Raw genomic sequence first — 16375 nt, 5'->3', positions numbered from 1 at the left:
CCTCTCCTTCCTCCCACCCTTACTACTTTATTCAGGCATCAGTTTGAGTTTCAATACTCCCGATGAAGGGCTTGGCGTGAAACGTCGGCGACCTTTTGATTTCTGCATGACCTGCTGAGTTTCTCCAGCACTTTTGTGTACCTCACCAGACCCCAGCTAGGGATCCCCTGAAGGACTCTGCATGAGATGCAAGTCTAATTCTGGGTTCTACCTCAGCATCAAGGCTGTGATGTTCTTTGGCCTCCTCGTCTTGGTTTTACTGCTGGTCTTAATGGTTTTGGCCATCATTTATGGTAAGCTGAGAACACAGAAAGCCCATTACTTCTCGACGACTTGGGAGCCTCCCAGCACAGACTGGGATCTGCTTGCATCCATCCGGTGAGGTCCATGCAACAACTCCCATTTGCCAAGCAGTCTCATTCCCAACAATTACCAGTTGGAGTTATGGCTGGTCCTGATTCCTGGGGGAAAAGCAACTCGGTGAGTTTTTGGGCAAGTTAACATGACAGTAAGATACAAAACGTCGTCCTGCTTCACAGACAGCAGCTATGTAACTGTGGGCTGGCTGTCAGCGCTGGCAGCACTGCGCCTCACTCTTCTCCAGCATCCACAACACTTGGCTTGAAGTTCACAACCACTAACTGGTGACTGAACTGAAGAAAGCCAACATCATGAAGGATTCTCATTACCCCGGTCAAAACCACTTCCTTCAGAAGAAAGAACAGCACCTCTTGGTTCAAGAACAGGTTTTATCCAATAGCTCTCTGGGTCTTGATACTACCCTAACCATCAACATTTTGTGACCACCAAAACACTTGTCTGCACTACTGGAGAATGTCTTTTTTTTTTGTTTCTTGCAATGACTGCAATTGTGAATGTTTATCCTGACAGATACATTATCACTTTTTTTGTCTTGGCATATTGGTTTTTAAAAAAAATATTTTGCAGTTAGTGCAACTTGCATACCAGTTTGGCTGCAGCAAGGAAGAATTTTGTTGCATTTATACCTTGTACCTGTGCATATGACAATAAACTCTTGTCTCACTATCTTTGGTTATAAATTGCCTCTCCAAATAAGGTTGATTCTGTCCTCGAAAGTTTTCCCACAACTCCTTTACCACTTCATCAGCTGGATTTTCTCTGAGGCTTTCTTGCAGTAAGGACCTACATTTGCTCTCCTCCTGTCATCCGGAAAGTCTTCGATAGCCACTAGAGATTTAAATATCTCCACTAGAGCCCCAGCAATCTCCTCCCATTCCTTTGGATCCCATGACTGCAGCAATTACCTTGTCTAACCTTAAAAGCAAATGATTTAACTTTTGCCTAAACAATCCACAACTACACTACCCAGCTTTCTGGAGTGGCAGGGGAACCTTACAGGTAAGGCAGCATCCATGAGCAGAAACAGTCAATTGATGTTTTGAATCAGGGCCCTTTATGGAAATTAAAGGGGTGATATTTTGTATGTGAAGAGGGTGAGGATACTGGAGAGGGGCCAGCATCGGTAATGCCTGTGTTTCTTTCTTTTTATATCCATGCGTTTACATCATATACCTGTTGAGAGACAATGGTTTACCCACTCACTAATTCCCCGTGCTGAAACTTTCATGGCCTCCACCCAATGTCTCTGAATTAATTTCTCCTCATCCCACTCTTTACCATCTCCATAGTGTCATAAAATTGCTGGCCCTGTATTATTGATTTCTCTATTCGAGGGAATCGCTTTCCCTTCTCTATCCCATCAATCACCATTATTATTGGTTAACTATCACTGGAGGTGCTCTAACTGTCTAACAATCCTCATTAATTAGGCAGAGATTTGAACCTTGGTATTATGTCATGGAATGTCAGTGTGTACTGTCTCAGGCTCATTCTGTCACAGACTGCAGATTGTATATGTCACTGTTTAATTCAAGAATTGGCTCATTTGTTTTAGATTTTATGGCATTTCCTACAAGAAGTCTTCCTCTCCCTCCTCTGGGAGTTTTGTGCCTGAACACCTCAGGCAGTGACTGAGGTTTTTAACTCCCCTGTTTGACACTGAATCTTCAGCATTTATGGATGGCACCACTCCCCAGTATTGTATTTTAAAAATCAGGTCTGATACATCAACCAAAAGCTTAATATTTAAAATTATGTTCCCCTTGGATCCTTTTTTAGTTCCCATGTCTCTCAATGTTTCAACCTCTCTCCCATGTCCTTTCTTGACAATCTATCTTGTCTTTTTTTTCACCATTCTTTCTAATACCCTGCTTTGTACAGGGAACAACTAAAATCTATCACCTTATTTTTACATGTAAGAACTAATCTCAAAGGAATTACACTTAATAAGTTTATTGTCAATGAACCATGCACTCGGACTGCACCTGAAGAAAATTGACGATGATCTTCACTGCCATTTTAAGATATTTCTTATGTTCACCAAAGAGGTTTAAGTGTCAGTGTTTTAAACAGCCACAACGTTATAAAAAATATTTCTTGAAAATCTACACTCATTATTTCAATCTCATGCTGTCAAGTGATGGTTTTGGAATATTCTTCCCAAAACATTTTTATCACAAGCTTATTACACCTGAAATCCTATGGAACATTGAAGTTTAATTGAGTTTCAAACTCTCCACTGTAATAACAGTGTCTGAACAGAAATTTTTTCTCATTTGAGGGACTAGCCTATGCAAGATAAATGGGCTAACCTCACTAAAGAGCATGGGATTTTCCATGAACCTTGGCAACTCTTAGTTGCAGTGTCACCCAAAGACAATATTGCTGAAACATACACACACTAATTGAAGTAATTAATTGCACAATGGAAAATGAATGAATGCAGACACCAACGGAATAAGCAAACCCTCAGTCACAATAGAAAACTGCATTTAATATACAGCTTTTGAATTTTCTTTCTCTGATCTTTGCTTATGAAACAGCTTTTAATACATCAGTATTGAAAAGTCTTTTTGTGTTTGATCGAACTGAGCTTTGATCTGATGGCCACCTGCATGTTCGAAGGAGTTCAACAAAGAAAAGAAAAAGCGAAAAAGGGGATTCATTAAAGTGAAACATGGTTTTTTTATACATTCTTCACAATCTGCCTCTCCATGATTCTATTCTGACAATTAACTGATGCTTCTTATCTAACCTGTTGCTCTTTGATCAGAAGATATTTCCTGTAAAATGCAAATATATTTAGATCTGAGGGCAGTTTGAGTAAAGATTGATCTCATGAATGGGAATATACATAATGACCAATACTTCCTACACTTCATCTAAATCTCTTTGAATGCAGTTTGCATTTCATTGTATGAGACGTTTCAATTGATTTTTTTATTTTTTAAAAAGATGCATTGCTTTTAAAGAGAGTGCATATTTCAAATGTCATTATATTTTTCTGCATGATCAGTCATTTGCACTCACAGCGTGATGTAAAGTATGTTATGAAACTATAGCCATCCCCTGCACCACCCAACAAGGTCAATTACACTGCTTATCCTTCAGTTAATTTTACTTTTTTTTTTAAATGGACACATGACAATGCCACTATCTCTAAATCCCCCAAGATGTTGCCAGGTCTGAGGGGACTTAGTTACAGGGAGAGGTTGCGCAGGGTAGGCCTTCATTCCTTGGAGCACAGGAGGCTGATGGTGGATCTCATAAAGTTATACAAAATGATGACAGGAATAGATCGAGTGAATGCAGAAAATACTTTTGCCCAGAGTAGGGGTATCAGTAAACAAAGGACATAGGCTTAAGGTGAGGGGGGTGGGGGAATGGGGAGAGATCTAACAGGAACCTGAGGGGTACCACTGTATGGAATGGGCTAACCGAGGAGAACTTTGAGGCAGGTACCAATTACAACATTTAAGAAAAAAAAATTAGATAGGTACTTGGAGAGGATGGATTTAGAGGGCAGATGTGTGGCAAATAGAGGAGATGCAGGTAAGGACTGAGATGATGGCAGCAGAGGGGGGAAAGTGTTGGACTCTGGCTTTAATTTATTTACTCTTAATTTAGTCTATGTGTGAACTGAGTCCAGCGCGTTCGTTGAATGAAGTGATAGGAAAAGGTATTCGGTTCAACAGTCAGTTTATTACACCACACAGCACAGCACAGCACAAGAATAAAACTTAACAGAGCTCTGGGTCAGTCTGTTAGTTCATAGGTCACCTGCCAGTGAGCTACTCCCCGAGACTGACCCCTATTGTCCAGTTGGCACAGTTTATATAGGTCAATCTTATCACACAGAACAAAAGTTGTTTTCCCTGCTAGATCTTTTTGCATAAGGGTTATCACAAGTCATCTCCTGTTTTGCAGATTTCTGGGGTGTAGCCTTCCCATGTTAATCCTCCAGGCCAGACTATCCTGTTGTTTAAATCTGAAATTAATTCATCCCCAGATATTTCTAATCACCATACGGTCCCTGTCTGGCCAATTTCTGCTGTTCTCTTTAACACCTCCTCGTGCCTTAATCTTCCTCCTAGACTGGTTTTCCATTCCCTTTGATTCTTGCGGGCCATTCTTTGTTCTGATCTGGCCTGTGTCTCCTGTGCTACTTCCCACCTCCTTCAGTTGAGCATTCCTCCTAAATCGTTTTATGCATATCCTCTCCCTGTATCTTGGGAGCAGCCAATTTTGTTCAGCCAACTTTCTCCATGCTGTGACAGCCACTTAGCCACATTCCTCTTTCCCTGACTCATGCAGTCCAAATAAACTTATTGATTAATCATTTATTTCATACTGTTTTAACCCCTAGATTCCAACAGTCCCCCTTTTGGTCTCATGAAAATGAGACCAACCACCAGTTAACTTATTAGATAGAGAAATCCGGGTTACATGCCAGGGTTGGCATTTCTGATCCCTTGTAATCATTACACTCTTGAGAGGGCAGTAGGGACAAATACATGCCTTGGGGTCTGGGGATGTCTCTCTGTGACAGCGCTCGTTGAATGAGGCACTGGAGGCAGGGAAGGATGCATGGGATCAGAATCAACGCCAAAACCACAAATCCAGCAACTAGCACTATAGTATGTATCCATCCCCAGTCTCCAGAGAACAAATTTCCCAGCCATGCGCTGCCCAAGGGTCGCCAGGTCTGAACCGGGACGTGAGCTAATTTGCGAATACCTGAAGAAATCTCCTTTACTGCTTGCCCATTGTCATCGATTTTTAAACAACAATAGATTCTACCATCAACAGTCCCCGGAGTCCAATATGTTCTTTAAAGGGACCCGTTCAGAAAGTTCTTAGTCCGTAGTTGCTCACAGGTTCTCAGTCGCCGCCGTACGAATCTGTTCCAGTGTCCGTGCTGGTGGGTCCGTGGCTGCACACTGACTCCAATGATACCACGTCTCGCCTTTTCCCTGTAGTCGAACCGCGTGGGACGTCCTCTCCACCCCACGGTAGGGTCCTGTCCACCTGGGCTCCGACCACTTTCTCTTGATGACCTTTAGCAGAATCCACTCCGCGACTGAAGGTATTGGTGTTTCCCCTTCTCTGTTGGGACTTGTGACCTGTTGTGAAAAATCTGACACCAGAGCCGTTAGTTTATCATAATACAGCTTGCATCCCATTGAACTTACCTCATTCTTCGTAGTCTGACTTCCGGCTCCTGGTCCCGGGAACTGGTGCCCCGTTCGTAGTTCATATGGAGTGAATCCTGTCACAGAACTTACCGAACTCCTTATTGACATTAATGCCAGAGGCAACGCATCCACCCAATTTAGTTTGGTCCGTGCCTGTACTTTCCCGATCTTACCTTTTATTGTTTGGTTCATCCTCTCCACTATTTTCTGCCATGTTAATGCCTTCATGGGTAAACGTAACATTTGGAGCATTCAGGATCTTTTCTAGTCTCGTCTGCCTTAACGAAGTCATTGTAAATGCTGTGGAGCTCACAAATGCTACAATACTATGTGTTGTTAATACTGTCAGGCCATGTCCCATTACTATGTGTGCCACCTTTTGTAGAATCTTTGCTACTCCTGCTGCATGTCTTGTACATGGTGGGTGTCTGTCTTCCGTTGGGTCTAGTGTGATACTCCCATACATGAGCACACATCTTCCACCCCCTTTTTTCTGAAAAAGAACACCATCAATTGTGTGTGCTTTTTCAGAAACATCCAAAAAGAAAGGTAGTTTATAATTTGGAATCGCCAAATCTGTAGCTGTTGTAAGAGCTTGCTTCAATAGAATAAAACTCATCTCAGCCTGTGCAGTCCAATCAAGTGTAGCTCCCAGATTCCTCATCCCCTGCTCCTTCACCAAAGTTCGCAGTGGATGTGTCAACTCACCATACGATGGGATAAACTGCCTACTATAACCTGACAAACCCAAAAACAAAAGCATCTCCTTTACTGTCTTTGGTTTTGGATGATGTAGTATTGCATCTGCCAAATAGGGGTGTAATCTGACAGTTCGAAGGTCATGGAATCAACCTGCTGACAAAAACCCACATCTGCTGATCCCACTGACCACAGGTTCTCAGGGAGAGAGTCTAGCATAGGGGCTGAGTCGGGGTGATCCATCTTCTCTCTACCATGAAAGAGTTCAATCTGTCTATGCTCAAGGAGGACTTGCTCATGTGTCGGAGACAAAATTCTGTATGCCTGACCAGATGAGGAGAACTGCACTGTCGGTATTTGGGTGTCAGACCAGTCCCTTAGGGACTTCAAGTTCCGACACATCGGTCTGGCTTTAATTTATTTACTCTTAATTTAGTCTATGTGTGAACTGAGTCCAGCGCGTTCGTTGAATGAAGTGATAGGAGAAGGTATTCGGTTCAACAGTCAGTTTATTACACCACACAGCACAGCACTGCACAAGAATAAAACTTAACAGAGCTCTGGGTCAGTCTGTTAGTTCATAGGTCACCTGCCAGTGAGCTACTCCCCGAGACTGACCCCTATTGTCCAGTTGGCACAGTTTATATAGGTCAATCTTATCACACAGAACAAAAGTTGTTTTCCCTGCTAGATCTTTTTGCATAAGGGTTATCACAAGTCATCTCCTGTTTTGCAGATTTCTGGGGTGTAGCCTTCCCATGTTAATCCTCCAGGCCAGACTATCCTGTTGTTTAGATCTGAAATTAATTCATCCCCAGATATTTCTAATCACCATACGGTCCCTGTCTGGCCAATTTCTGCTGTTCTCTTTAACACCTCCTCGTGCCTTAATCTTCCTCCTAGACTGGTTTTCCATTCCCTTTGATTCTTGCGGGCCATTCTTTGTTCTGATCTGGCCTGTGTCTCCTGTGCTACTTCCCACCTCCTTCAGTTGAGCATTCCTCCTAAATCGTTTTATGCATATCCTCTCCCTGTATCTTGGGAGCAGCCAATTTTGTTCAGCCAACTTTGCTCCATGCTGTGACAGCCACTTAGCCACATTCCTCTTTCCCTGACTCATGCAGTCCAAATAAACTTATTGATTAATCATTTATTTCATACTGTTTTAACCCCTAGATTCCAACAAAAGCCACATGTTCTGAAGAAGGAGGACATCTTGGATGTTCTGGAATGGAAGACTCCATATTGGGAGCAGATGTGCCAGAGATGGAGGAATTGAAAAAAGGAACAGAATCCTAACGGGGATAGAATGTGAAGGTGTGCAGCTCTGGGAGTTGATAGGTTCGTAGAAAATGTCTGTGGACAGTTTTATCTCCTGAGATGCAGACTTAAAATCTCAGAAGCAGTATCTCGACCTGTATTAACTCGGTCACGTAAAAGTTGCATGGTGATAAGATGTGAGCCCCTTGTGCTGGGCTTATTGTCTATGACAAAGCCATTGAGGCCCATTTTGTGATGAGATGCAAGTTCAAGCTCATGGTCTCATGACTGAGGATGTTTTTGAGTTCAGATCAGTTAGACATCTCATATATAGAGCAAAAAGTATGACCCAGTACAAAAGTACAAACGTGCAGAGTTACAGAGTGATCAGTGGGTACGGAACAAAGGCAACATTAGATAAATATTGGGGTACATTCAGATGTCCAATAACAACAGGAAAGAAACTCTCCTTGAAGCTGGTGGAGAGTAGTGTCATACTTGTCTTCCCAATGGCAAGGGTGGCTGGAGCAGGATGAATCTTTTAATATGTTGGCTGTTTTTTTAAGGCAACAAGGGAATGTGTGTTATGACCTGAGGCACATACTTAACGCTCAGCAGTTTCTTGCGGTCTAAGCGGAGCAGTTCCTACTTCCCGCAGTGACACACCTTGACAGGATGGGTTCAGTGATGCGCCCGTAGAAGTTGTTAAGGGATGTGAGTGATGCGGCAAATTTGCTCAGGATACTGAGGACGTCGAAGTTTTGGTGCATGTTCTTGCCCATTGCATTGATGTGGGTGGACCAGAGCAGGTGACTCAGCAGATATTTCCATTCTCTCAATTATTTTTAATCCATGGAGGAATCTCCATAATCCATGGCCCTGCTTTATACCCCGATTCCTTGGTCTCTGCAAAACTCCAAATGATGGTAAGAAACGCCTCTCTTTGAGCCTCTTCTTTAAACTGGCATAACTGTGTGAGTGTGAATGATATCCTGTACTTATGCTTAATGCTTTGTTCTACTTTATTTGTAATGATCTAATTATCTGCTTCCTCTCCAATTTGGTGCAATCTTCAGCAATGTCATGCTAATTAATGGTTTCCGCGGCAGTTTCTATTACATAAAGCGTGATCCAATGTGTAAATTCTACATCCCAACGTGTCTCACAATTGTTAAGTGATAGAGATAAAGCAATTTACAAAATCTGATCATTATCGGCTATGTAAAGTGATTAAGTTAATTTATTAATGAGAAGAAAAATAGGCAGATGAAATCTGTATTACATTATTTGCCTGACTTGTAAAATTGCTCTCCATTGATCAGGGGAACAGCCTGAGCTTTGAGCATTGTAAAGTGCTTGTGGTTACTGATAATCCATTGTAAAATTGGTAAGGCAACCAGCATTAAGAGCAGTTCGGCGTGAGTTCAGTATGGATATACTGATTTCTTGTTGATTATTAAGTGCCCATTTACACAGGTTCCATGCCAATCCCATTTTGCTCCAGGAAAATCTACTGGAACCAGCTTATAGAGACAACTATGAAAAAGGAACACCAATGCCATTACTTTTGAAAAGTGTGAGGACAGAGGAGCTTTGGCACGTCAGAGGATACTCTATCCAAATTCTGCATGTGCACTGTCGAAAGTGCACTGACTGCTTGCATCATTACCAGGTTTTGTAATCCGAGTGCCTGGGACTGGAGAAAGCTGCAAACATAGGTCTGTCACGGGCTCTGACCTTCCATCTGTTGAGGCGCTGCTTCAAGAAGACATTACGAAGGACCCCCATCACCCTGTTCACAACCTCTTCTCACTGCTATCTTCGGGCAGAAGCCTGAAGGCCAGCACCTCTAGGTTCAAGATCTGTTTTGTTTCCAACAGCTATCAGGTGCCCTTCAGTACTGTGCGATCAGCCTGCTTCCATTAACACCTGCTGACTCACAACTGCACGGTCAGAGTTACCAAATAGAATCGTTGTTTGCAGATGCTGGAGTGGTAGTTGGGCCCCATCAGCAACAATGATTGCAACACTTGTAAAATGTAAACAACCAGAGTCTCTATATGGACAAAAGAAGATGATTGTAGGCTTCAAGAGGACAAAAGTCATCCACTCTCCATTACACATCAATAGTTTAGTTATGGAGAGAGTTGGGAGCACCAGTTTTCTTGTTGTGCCATATAAAGGATGACCTATCCTGAACCCACACCACCTCCTCAATAGTCAGATGGTCAGGAAGTTGCAGCAGAGCCTACACTTCCTGAGGAGCTTGAGGAGGACAAGGCTACCAGCACCCACCTTGATAATATTTTGCCAGAGCACTATTGGGAGTGTCCTTTCTGGCTGCCTCATTGTGTCAGACAGTAGCTACAGACTGGAAATCAATACAGAGGATGATCAAAATCACCGGGGTCTCCCTTTCCTCTATTGTCAATGTTTACAGGCAGCATTGCTTAAATAAGGCTTAAAAATATTAAAAAAAAACTCTTACTGTCCAGTAATCAGTATCTATGATCCACTAACATCAGGAAGGAGGTGCAGGTATATCCAAGTCAGGACTGCCAGGCTGGGAAAAAGCTTCTTCCCACTGGCTAGAAGATTGATGAACAGTATATGTATGTATGTATGTGTGTGTATATATGTCTGTATATGTATGTGTGTATATATATCATCATTCAGGTGCCTTGCCGTTCAGTATGGGCAATCACGTCTCTCCATCTGTCACGATCTCTGACCCTCCGAATTGTAGTTGTTGCTTCCCCTGTTCTCCTTCAGTGAAGGTTCCATCTTTGAGCTGAGACCATAGTCGATGTTGAGTTCATGACTATACAAGGGAAAAAATACTGAAGTGGTTTCCCGTTGTCTTCTTCAGTTGCAGTGTCCATACTGGACAGGTAACCCTGGCTACTGATCAGCAGATTCACCTGCCTAGCGTTTTTAGTTTTGCAACCATACATTTCAATCTGTAGAATCTGCTTGAAAAAAAACAAACACCATCTGCATCCATGGCTTCATGTCACCCTGATTGGGAGGCTAAACAGGTACGACACCTTGCCCAAGGGTGACCTGAAGGCGATCTGTCTAATTTATTTTAATGTTATCTTTTTATATATATGCGATTATTATATGCTGTGTACTGTTCGTGTGCACTGTGGTCCGGGGAATCACTATTTTGTCAGGTTGTAAATTAACAGTCAGATAATAATAAACTTGAACTTACTGCAGAAATCATAAAACACTCTGACATGACATGACCCAGCAACCCAAATTCAAAAATGACACCGTCTGCTCTATCGTAATGACACGTTTTTTCTAACTCTACTCTGTGAATAATTATTGTCTAATTATGCTTTGCATTTAACAATCCTTTAATAATTTAATGTAAACTATCATAGTTGTTCTTTCAGCTCTAGCAATGTAGAATTTTGGTCCATATGTACATAGCAAAATGTTGCCTCAGAGATGTTTTAATCAAAGACGAGTTAGTACTTCGAGGCTTGATTCAGGAAGTTTTGTTGCGTGATTATCATGGAAAGTCAGAGCATGTGCCCTCAGACTCTGGTCAGAACAAGGTTTTGCCTTGATATTTATACACCAAAATAAGGAGATGTGTGGTCACTATCCTGTTTTGTGCAAACAAAAAAAAACTTGTTTTAACTATGGAAAACAAGATGCATATAGTTAGGGGCGATAAAGAGTTTGAAAAGGCTCTTCAAGAAATTTTTCTTATTTTGACTAACTTTGGTATGCTACAGTTGCAGATGGTCAGCCATTTATGCAAAGACAAATGTTAATCAATCTTGGTTCCACCTGTCATATAAACGGGCTGTTTGCAAGTATGAGTCATTTCCCATTATCGTGCTTCACCAAGTGGATAGGCCCATCATCCCTTTCCACCAATATGAATGACAATTAACTTATTTTCATTCTTTGCTCCACGTTCTCATCAAGACACTGCCCTATTAATATCCACTCCGTTAGGTGTGTCCCACACATCAGTGAGATGATCATTCGGCGTGGTGGGGACAGGGTTGGGGGGGGGGGGTGTTGAGGGGAAGCATCCAAATCATAGGGACGATGGCAAATTCCAGACAAAGAGCATGGGAAGCCAGGAGATGGGTGAGAGAGCTGAGCAGTGCCTGTAGAAGTATAAAAGTAAATCACAAAAGTCTGTGGACACCGTGGTCGAAGTACAAACAAAAAATGCCGGAGAAGCTCAGCAGGTCAAACAGTGTCCTTTATGCAGCAAGGGCTTGGGCCCTTCATCGAAGTATGAGAAAATGCCAGGAGGCATCCAAACAAAAGGTGGGGTGAGGGAAAATGCAGGAGATGATAGGAGGAGAAAGAAGGGAGGGGACAGCAGCAATGAGGGGGAGGGGGGATGCCTGTATGGGTGGAAGAACTGGAAAGACAGGAAAGGGAGAAGAGGGGGGGGGAAAGGCGAGCAGGTTTAATGGAAAGCAGTAAAGTCAATGTTAATGCCATCTGGCTGGAGAGTGCCCAGATGAAAAATGAGGTGGGCTGGGTGTGACTGTACATGAGGTAATGGACAGACACGTGAGCAAGGGAGTGTAACTCAGAACTGAAATGGTTGGCTGTGGTTGCCAACAGAGTGGAGATGGTGAGTGAGGTAATCTCCCAATAGGCGGCCAGTCTCTCCGATGTAGAGAAGGCCACAAAGAGAGCACTGGATGTAGTAAATCAGCCCTCTGGATGTACAGGTGAGGTGTTGCTTCACTTGAAAGGCCTGTTTGGGGCCCCAGACCGTGGTGAAGGTGGAGATGTGGGCACAAGTATTGCAGCTCCTGCGGCCACAGGGAAGGTGCCGGGGGTGCGATGGGTGGGGAGGGATGAGTACCTGAAGGAATCGCGGAGGGAGCGGTCCCTACAGAAGGTAGAGAGGAGAGGGAAAAATGTGTCTAAGTGCCGGTTGAGTTTGTGAATCTTGGATAGAAGGTAGAAGCAGGCAGTGTGGGGGAGGGAAGGAATGAGGTTGGTGGCCGTGGAGGGGAGGTGACCAGAGATGATGAGGTTGGAGATACTGACTTGATGTGTAGTGGTGGGGTCAATAGGATGAGGTGTCTGAGAGCTGTTGTCTGGCCTCAGCAAGATAGAGGTCAGTGCAACAGACTACAACAGCACCACCCTTGCCTACTGGTTCAATGGCGAGGCTGGGATTGTTGCGGAGAGAGTGGAGGGCAGAGCGTTCTGAGGAGGTGAGGTTGGAATATGAGAGGGGGCGTGATAAAGTTGAGACGGTTTATGTCTCGGCGGCATTTGGAAATGAAAAGGCCCAGTGTGGGCAGCTGGCCAGCATGAGGTTCCAGGATGAAGTGGGAGAAAGGGTCTTGGTGGGGGTGGGGGTGGAGAGTCACAGTCTTGGAAATGAGTGCAGAGGCAATGGAAAAAAGGTTCGGTATTGCGATGTGTGGAACTCATTGAAATATAGGTGGGGGGAAGAGGTGAGGCCTCTACTGAGGACCGAGCACTCCGCCTCAGAGGGGAGTCAGGGGGAACAGCAAAAACCAAGCAGGGGTCAGAGTGGGGATCAGTGTTGTGGAGGGTGTTGGGGGGAAGGGGTGGTTGCGGAGGCCTGAGGGTGGATATGGAAGGTGGGGGAGGTTGGAAGGAGGAGGAGGAGGAGGGTTGGTAGGGGGATGGGGTTGAGAGGTCGGAGGAGGTCAGAGGGGGAGGTTGTGGGTGGGGGAGGTTGTGGGTGGGGGAGGTCGAAGGGGCATAGCGGGGGGTTGAGATGAGGGTTGGGGGAAGAGAGAGGGAGATGGGGGTGGGGTAGGGAGAGGTGTAAGAGGAAAGAGAAAAAGTTATGAAGGGATAATTACTGGGTAGAAGTATAGGTGGTTAGCGGAATGTTATTACAGTGTCAATGACCCATGTTTGTAACCAGTGCTATCTGTAAGTTCTCTTTGTATCTGCATTGGTTTCTTGTGGGTACTCCAGTTTCATTCATGCCCCAAAAATATAGACTGTATGTAGATTCAAAGTTCAGATTACTTGTCCGAGTACATACATGACACCACATACAACCCTGAGATTCTTTTTTCCTGCGGGCGCGGCAGAATTACCACTAATTGTTAGTGCAAAATAAGCCCTTGATTTTGGTGACATTGAGTGCAAGGTTGTTGTTAGTACACCATTCAGCCAAGTTTTCAATCTCCCTCCTGTGTGCTGACTCATTTCCCCCACCCCCCCCCCCCTTTTATACAATGTCAGCAAATTTGTCAGTGATTGTGTTGTAATTATGAGCCATATTGTCATTGATGTAAAACAAGTAGAGCGGGAGGCTACGTATGCAGCCCTGTGGAGCCCCGATACTGACAGAGATTGTGGAGGAGAATTCTCCCAATCTACGCTTAGTGGAAACACAGCAGGGTATTGAGGCCCAGGTCTTCAAGTCTGCTGGTCAGTTTTGAGGGGATGATGCTGTTGAATGCCGAACTGTAGGCGTCTTTGCTAACCAGGTGTAGCAGGGTTTGGTGTAGAGCCAGTGAGATGGCATCTGGCATAAACATGTTGATGCAATAGGTGAATTGGAAGGAACCCATATCGCCACTCAGACAGGAGCTGATATGCTCTAACACCAGCCTCTCAAAACACTTCCTCACTTTGGATGTGAGTGCCACTGGTCGGTCATCATTTTGGGAGGTTGCAACACTCTTCTTGGGCACTTGTACAATTAAGGCCTGTTTGAAACAGGTGGGTGCCACTCCTTGCCTGAGTGAGATGTTGAAGATATCTGTGAATACTTTAGAAAGTTGGCCAGCACAGGTTTACAGTACTCGGCTGAGTACGCCATCGGTCTGGATGTTTTCCTTGGATTCACTCTCCTGAATGGTTGCATGAGCTCATGGCCGGAAGGGCCTTTTGCAGTACTATAATCTCTAAATATAATATTTAATCATACAATACTGAGACTTCTGTATAAAATCCAGACTAAAGTTCCAGCTTGGGTGTATTTGATTGCCAGAGTTATTTACCTTTGGTTGATAAACATGATAAACTGTCTATATGAGGACAAAAGACCCTACTTTACTTTGAAGAGCAGAGTCTTCCCTGACTTTAACTTAAGAACATAGAAAATGAAACACTGTGGTACACGGTGGCCTTTGGCCCATGATGTTGTACGAACCTATTTAAACACATTCCTCCATCAATTAACCCTTCCCAACCTCATAGCCAATAATCCTCATTTTTTAATTACATCTATGTGCCTATCTTGTAAATGACCCTATTGTACATTCCCCAACCACCACCACTCCTCTATTGCATTCCAGGCACCCACCATTCTCTGTGTGTAAAAAAAAAAAAAAAAAAGTACCTCTGAAGTCTTCCCTAAACTTTCGTCCCCTCACCTTAAGCAGATCTTCTCTGGTATTGGCCTTTGCCACCTTGAGGAAAAAGGTGCAAGTTGTCCACTGTATCTACACCTCTCATAGTGTGTCGCAGTCAGTACAAAGCTGTAAACAGCAGCAGAAACCAGGACCAGGGTTCAAATCCCACGCTGTCTGTGAGGAGTTTGCACATTTTCCGTGTGTCTTCGTGGGTTTTCCCAGGGGCTCCGGTTTCCTGCCACCCTCCAAACCGCACCGGGGGTTGTAGGCTAATTGGGTGCAATTGAGCAGCACGGGCTTGTGGGCCGAAAGGGTCTGTTGCCATGCTATATGTCTAAAATTAAATTAAAAAATTAAAACTAAAAGAAAATCATATAGCTCTACAAATACATCTCTCATCCTCTGTAGCTTTGAAGGGAAATGTCCAAGCTCATTCAATCTTTCTTCATAAGATGTTCTCCCTAGTACGTGAGCAAATGATTATCCTTCATTCAACACCACTAAAACAAATTATTTGGCCGTTATCTGAGGGAAGTTGTTGCAGGCTGAGTGATCATCAGTAGAAGAAATTTCACCGAGTGTAAAGTACTTTGAGATATCCTGATTGCAGCTCTTTCATTAAAGCCGCACTTGTTCAGAATTTTAACTTATTGCAGCTACGACGTTAACCACAATCTTGGATTTACTAAAATAGGATCGACCTATGCAAGCGCACACACTGTCTCCAGGGGAAATAATCCTCCTATGTAAATATTGCTCAGAATAATATTTACTTACATGCATGCATGATAATTACTTGAACACCTTTTTTCATGTTTATGTTTAAACATGAATTGCAATCTGCCCTGCTAGATTTCTACCCTCAGTGACTGATGCGCTGCTTTGGCACAATTAACCAATTTGTGCTGCAATACCTTGACTGAGATTTGGAAATCCTCCTCAGACGCATCTCTTCTCTGAGCAGAATCTTTTCGGTTAAACATGCAGAAATCTGCTGAAGTCTCCAGGGTTTTTCAAGATAATGAGATATCACTGTAAACTCGCCAAGGTTTGTGTGTATGTGTGTGGGAGTATCAATGAATAAATTTGTTCTATTCAGTTTTGGGGGAGGGGGTGCATTGAAGAGTGGTGGAGAAATGGGGTGAAGAAGGAAGGTGGTTTAATCTTATTTAATCTTTCAATTGATGGTCCGCTTCATTGGTCCCAGAATATTTGATGCATACGATTAATAATTCCAGTTTTAGTTTCAATCAATGTGGCAAGTTATCAGGCAGAATCTATGAGCAACAATATTACAATTATCAGCACCCTGTGTATTTTGGAACCTCAGCCAGAGAGCGATTACTCTCATGTCAAATAAGCTTGAGCTTTATCACTGATGATCTGTGTATGCTGGCTGTGGGAAGGCAATAATGAGCTTTATTACAAGGGGCAGAAATGTTTCAATGTGATTATAGCCCAGTTTGCCTTTTTATTTGCCATGCACCGGGAATT

General features: G+C 43.5%; 1 protein-coding gene and 1 long non-coding RNA gene across 2 annotated transcripts in view; one reads left to right on the top strand and one right to left on the bottom strand.

Annotated features, from left to right (window-relative positions):
• LOC138740661 (uncharacterized) overlaps window positions 1-16375 on the top strand; it is a 174583-nt gene that overhangs the window by 22667 nt on the left and 135541 nt on the right. Inside the window, exon 3 of the long non-coding RNA XR_011343101.1 lies at window positions 7452-7616. This is a non-coding gene — a long non-coding RNA (uncharacterized lncRNA). The remainder of the gene's footprint in view (window positions 1-7451; window positions 7617-16375) is intronic.
• LOC138740660 (transmembrane protein 182-like) overlaps window positions 3970-16375 on the bottom strand; it is a 101156-nt gene continuing 88750 nt past the window's right edge. The window contains exon 5 of the mRNA XM_069893628.1: window positions 3970-5518. Coding sequence (XP_069749729.1) covers window positions 5253-5518 — 266 coding nt within the window. The 3' untranslated portion in view covers window positions 3970-5252. The remainder of the gene's footprint in view (window positions 5519-16375) is intronic.

This window comes from Narcine bancroftii, chromosome 8 (assembly GCF_036971445.1).
Source record: "Narcine bancroftii isolate sNarBan1 chromosome 8, sNarBan1.hap1, whole genome shotgun sequence".
NCBI lineage: Eukaryota > Metazoa > Chordata > Chondrichthyes > Torpediniformes > Narcinidae > Narcine > Narcine bancroftii.
The sequence above is the reverse complement of the archived record's forward strand: the minus strand, read 5'-3'. Positions and strand labels throughout refer to the sequence as shown.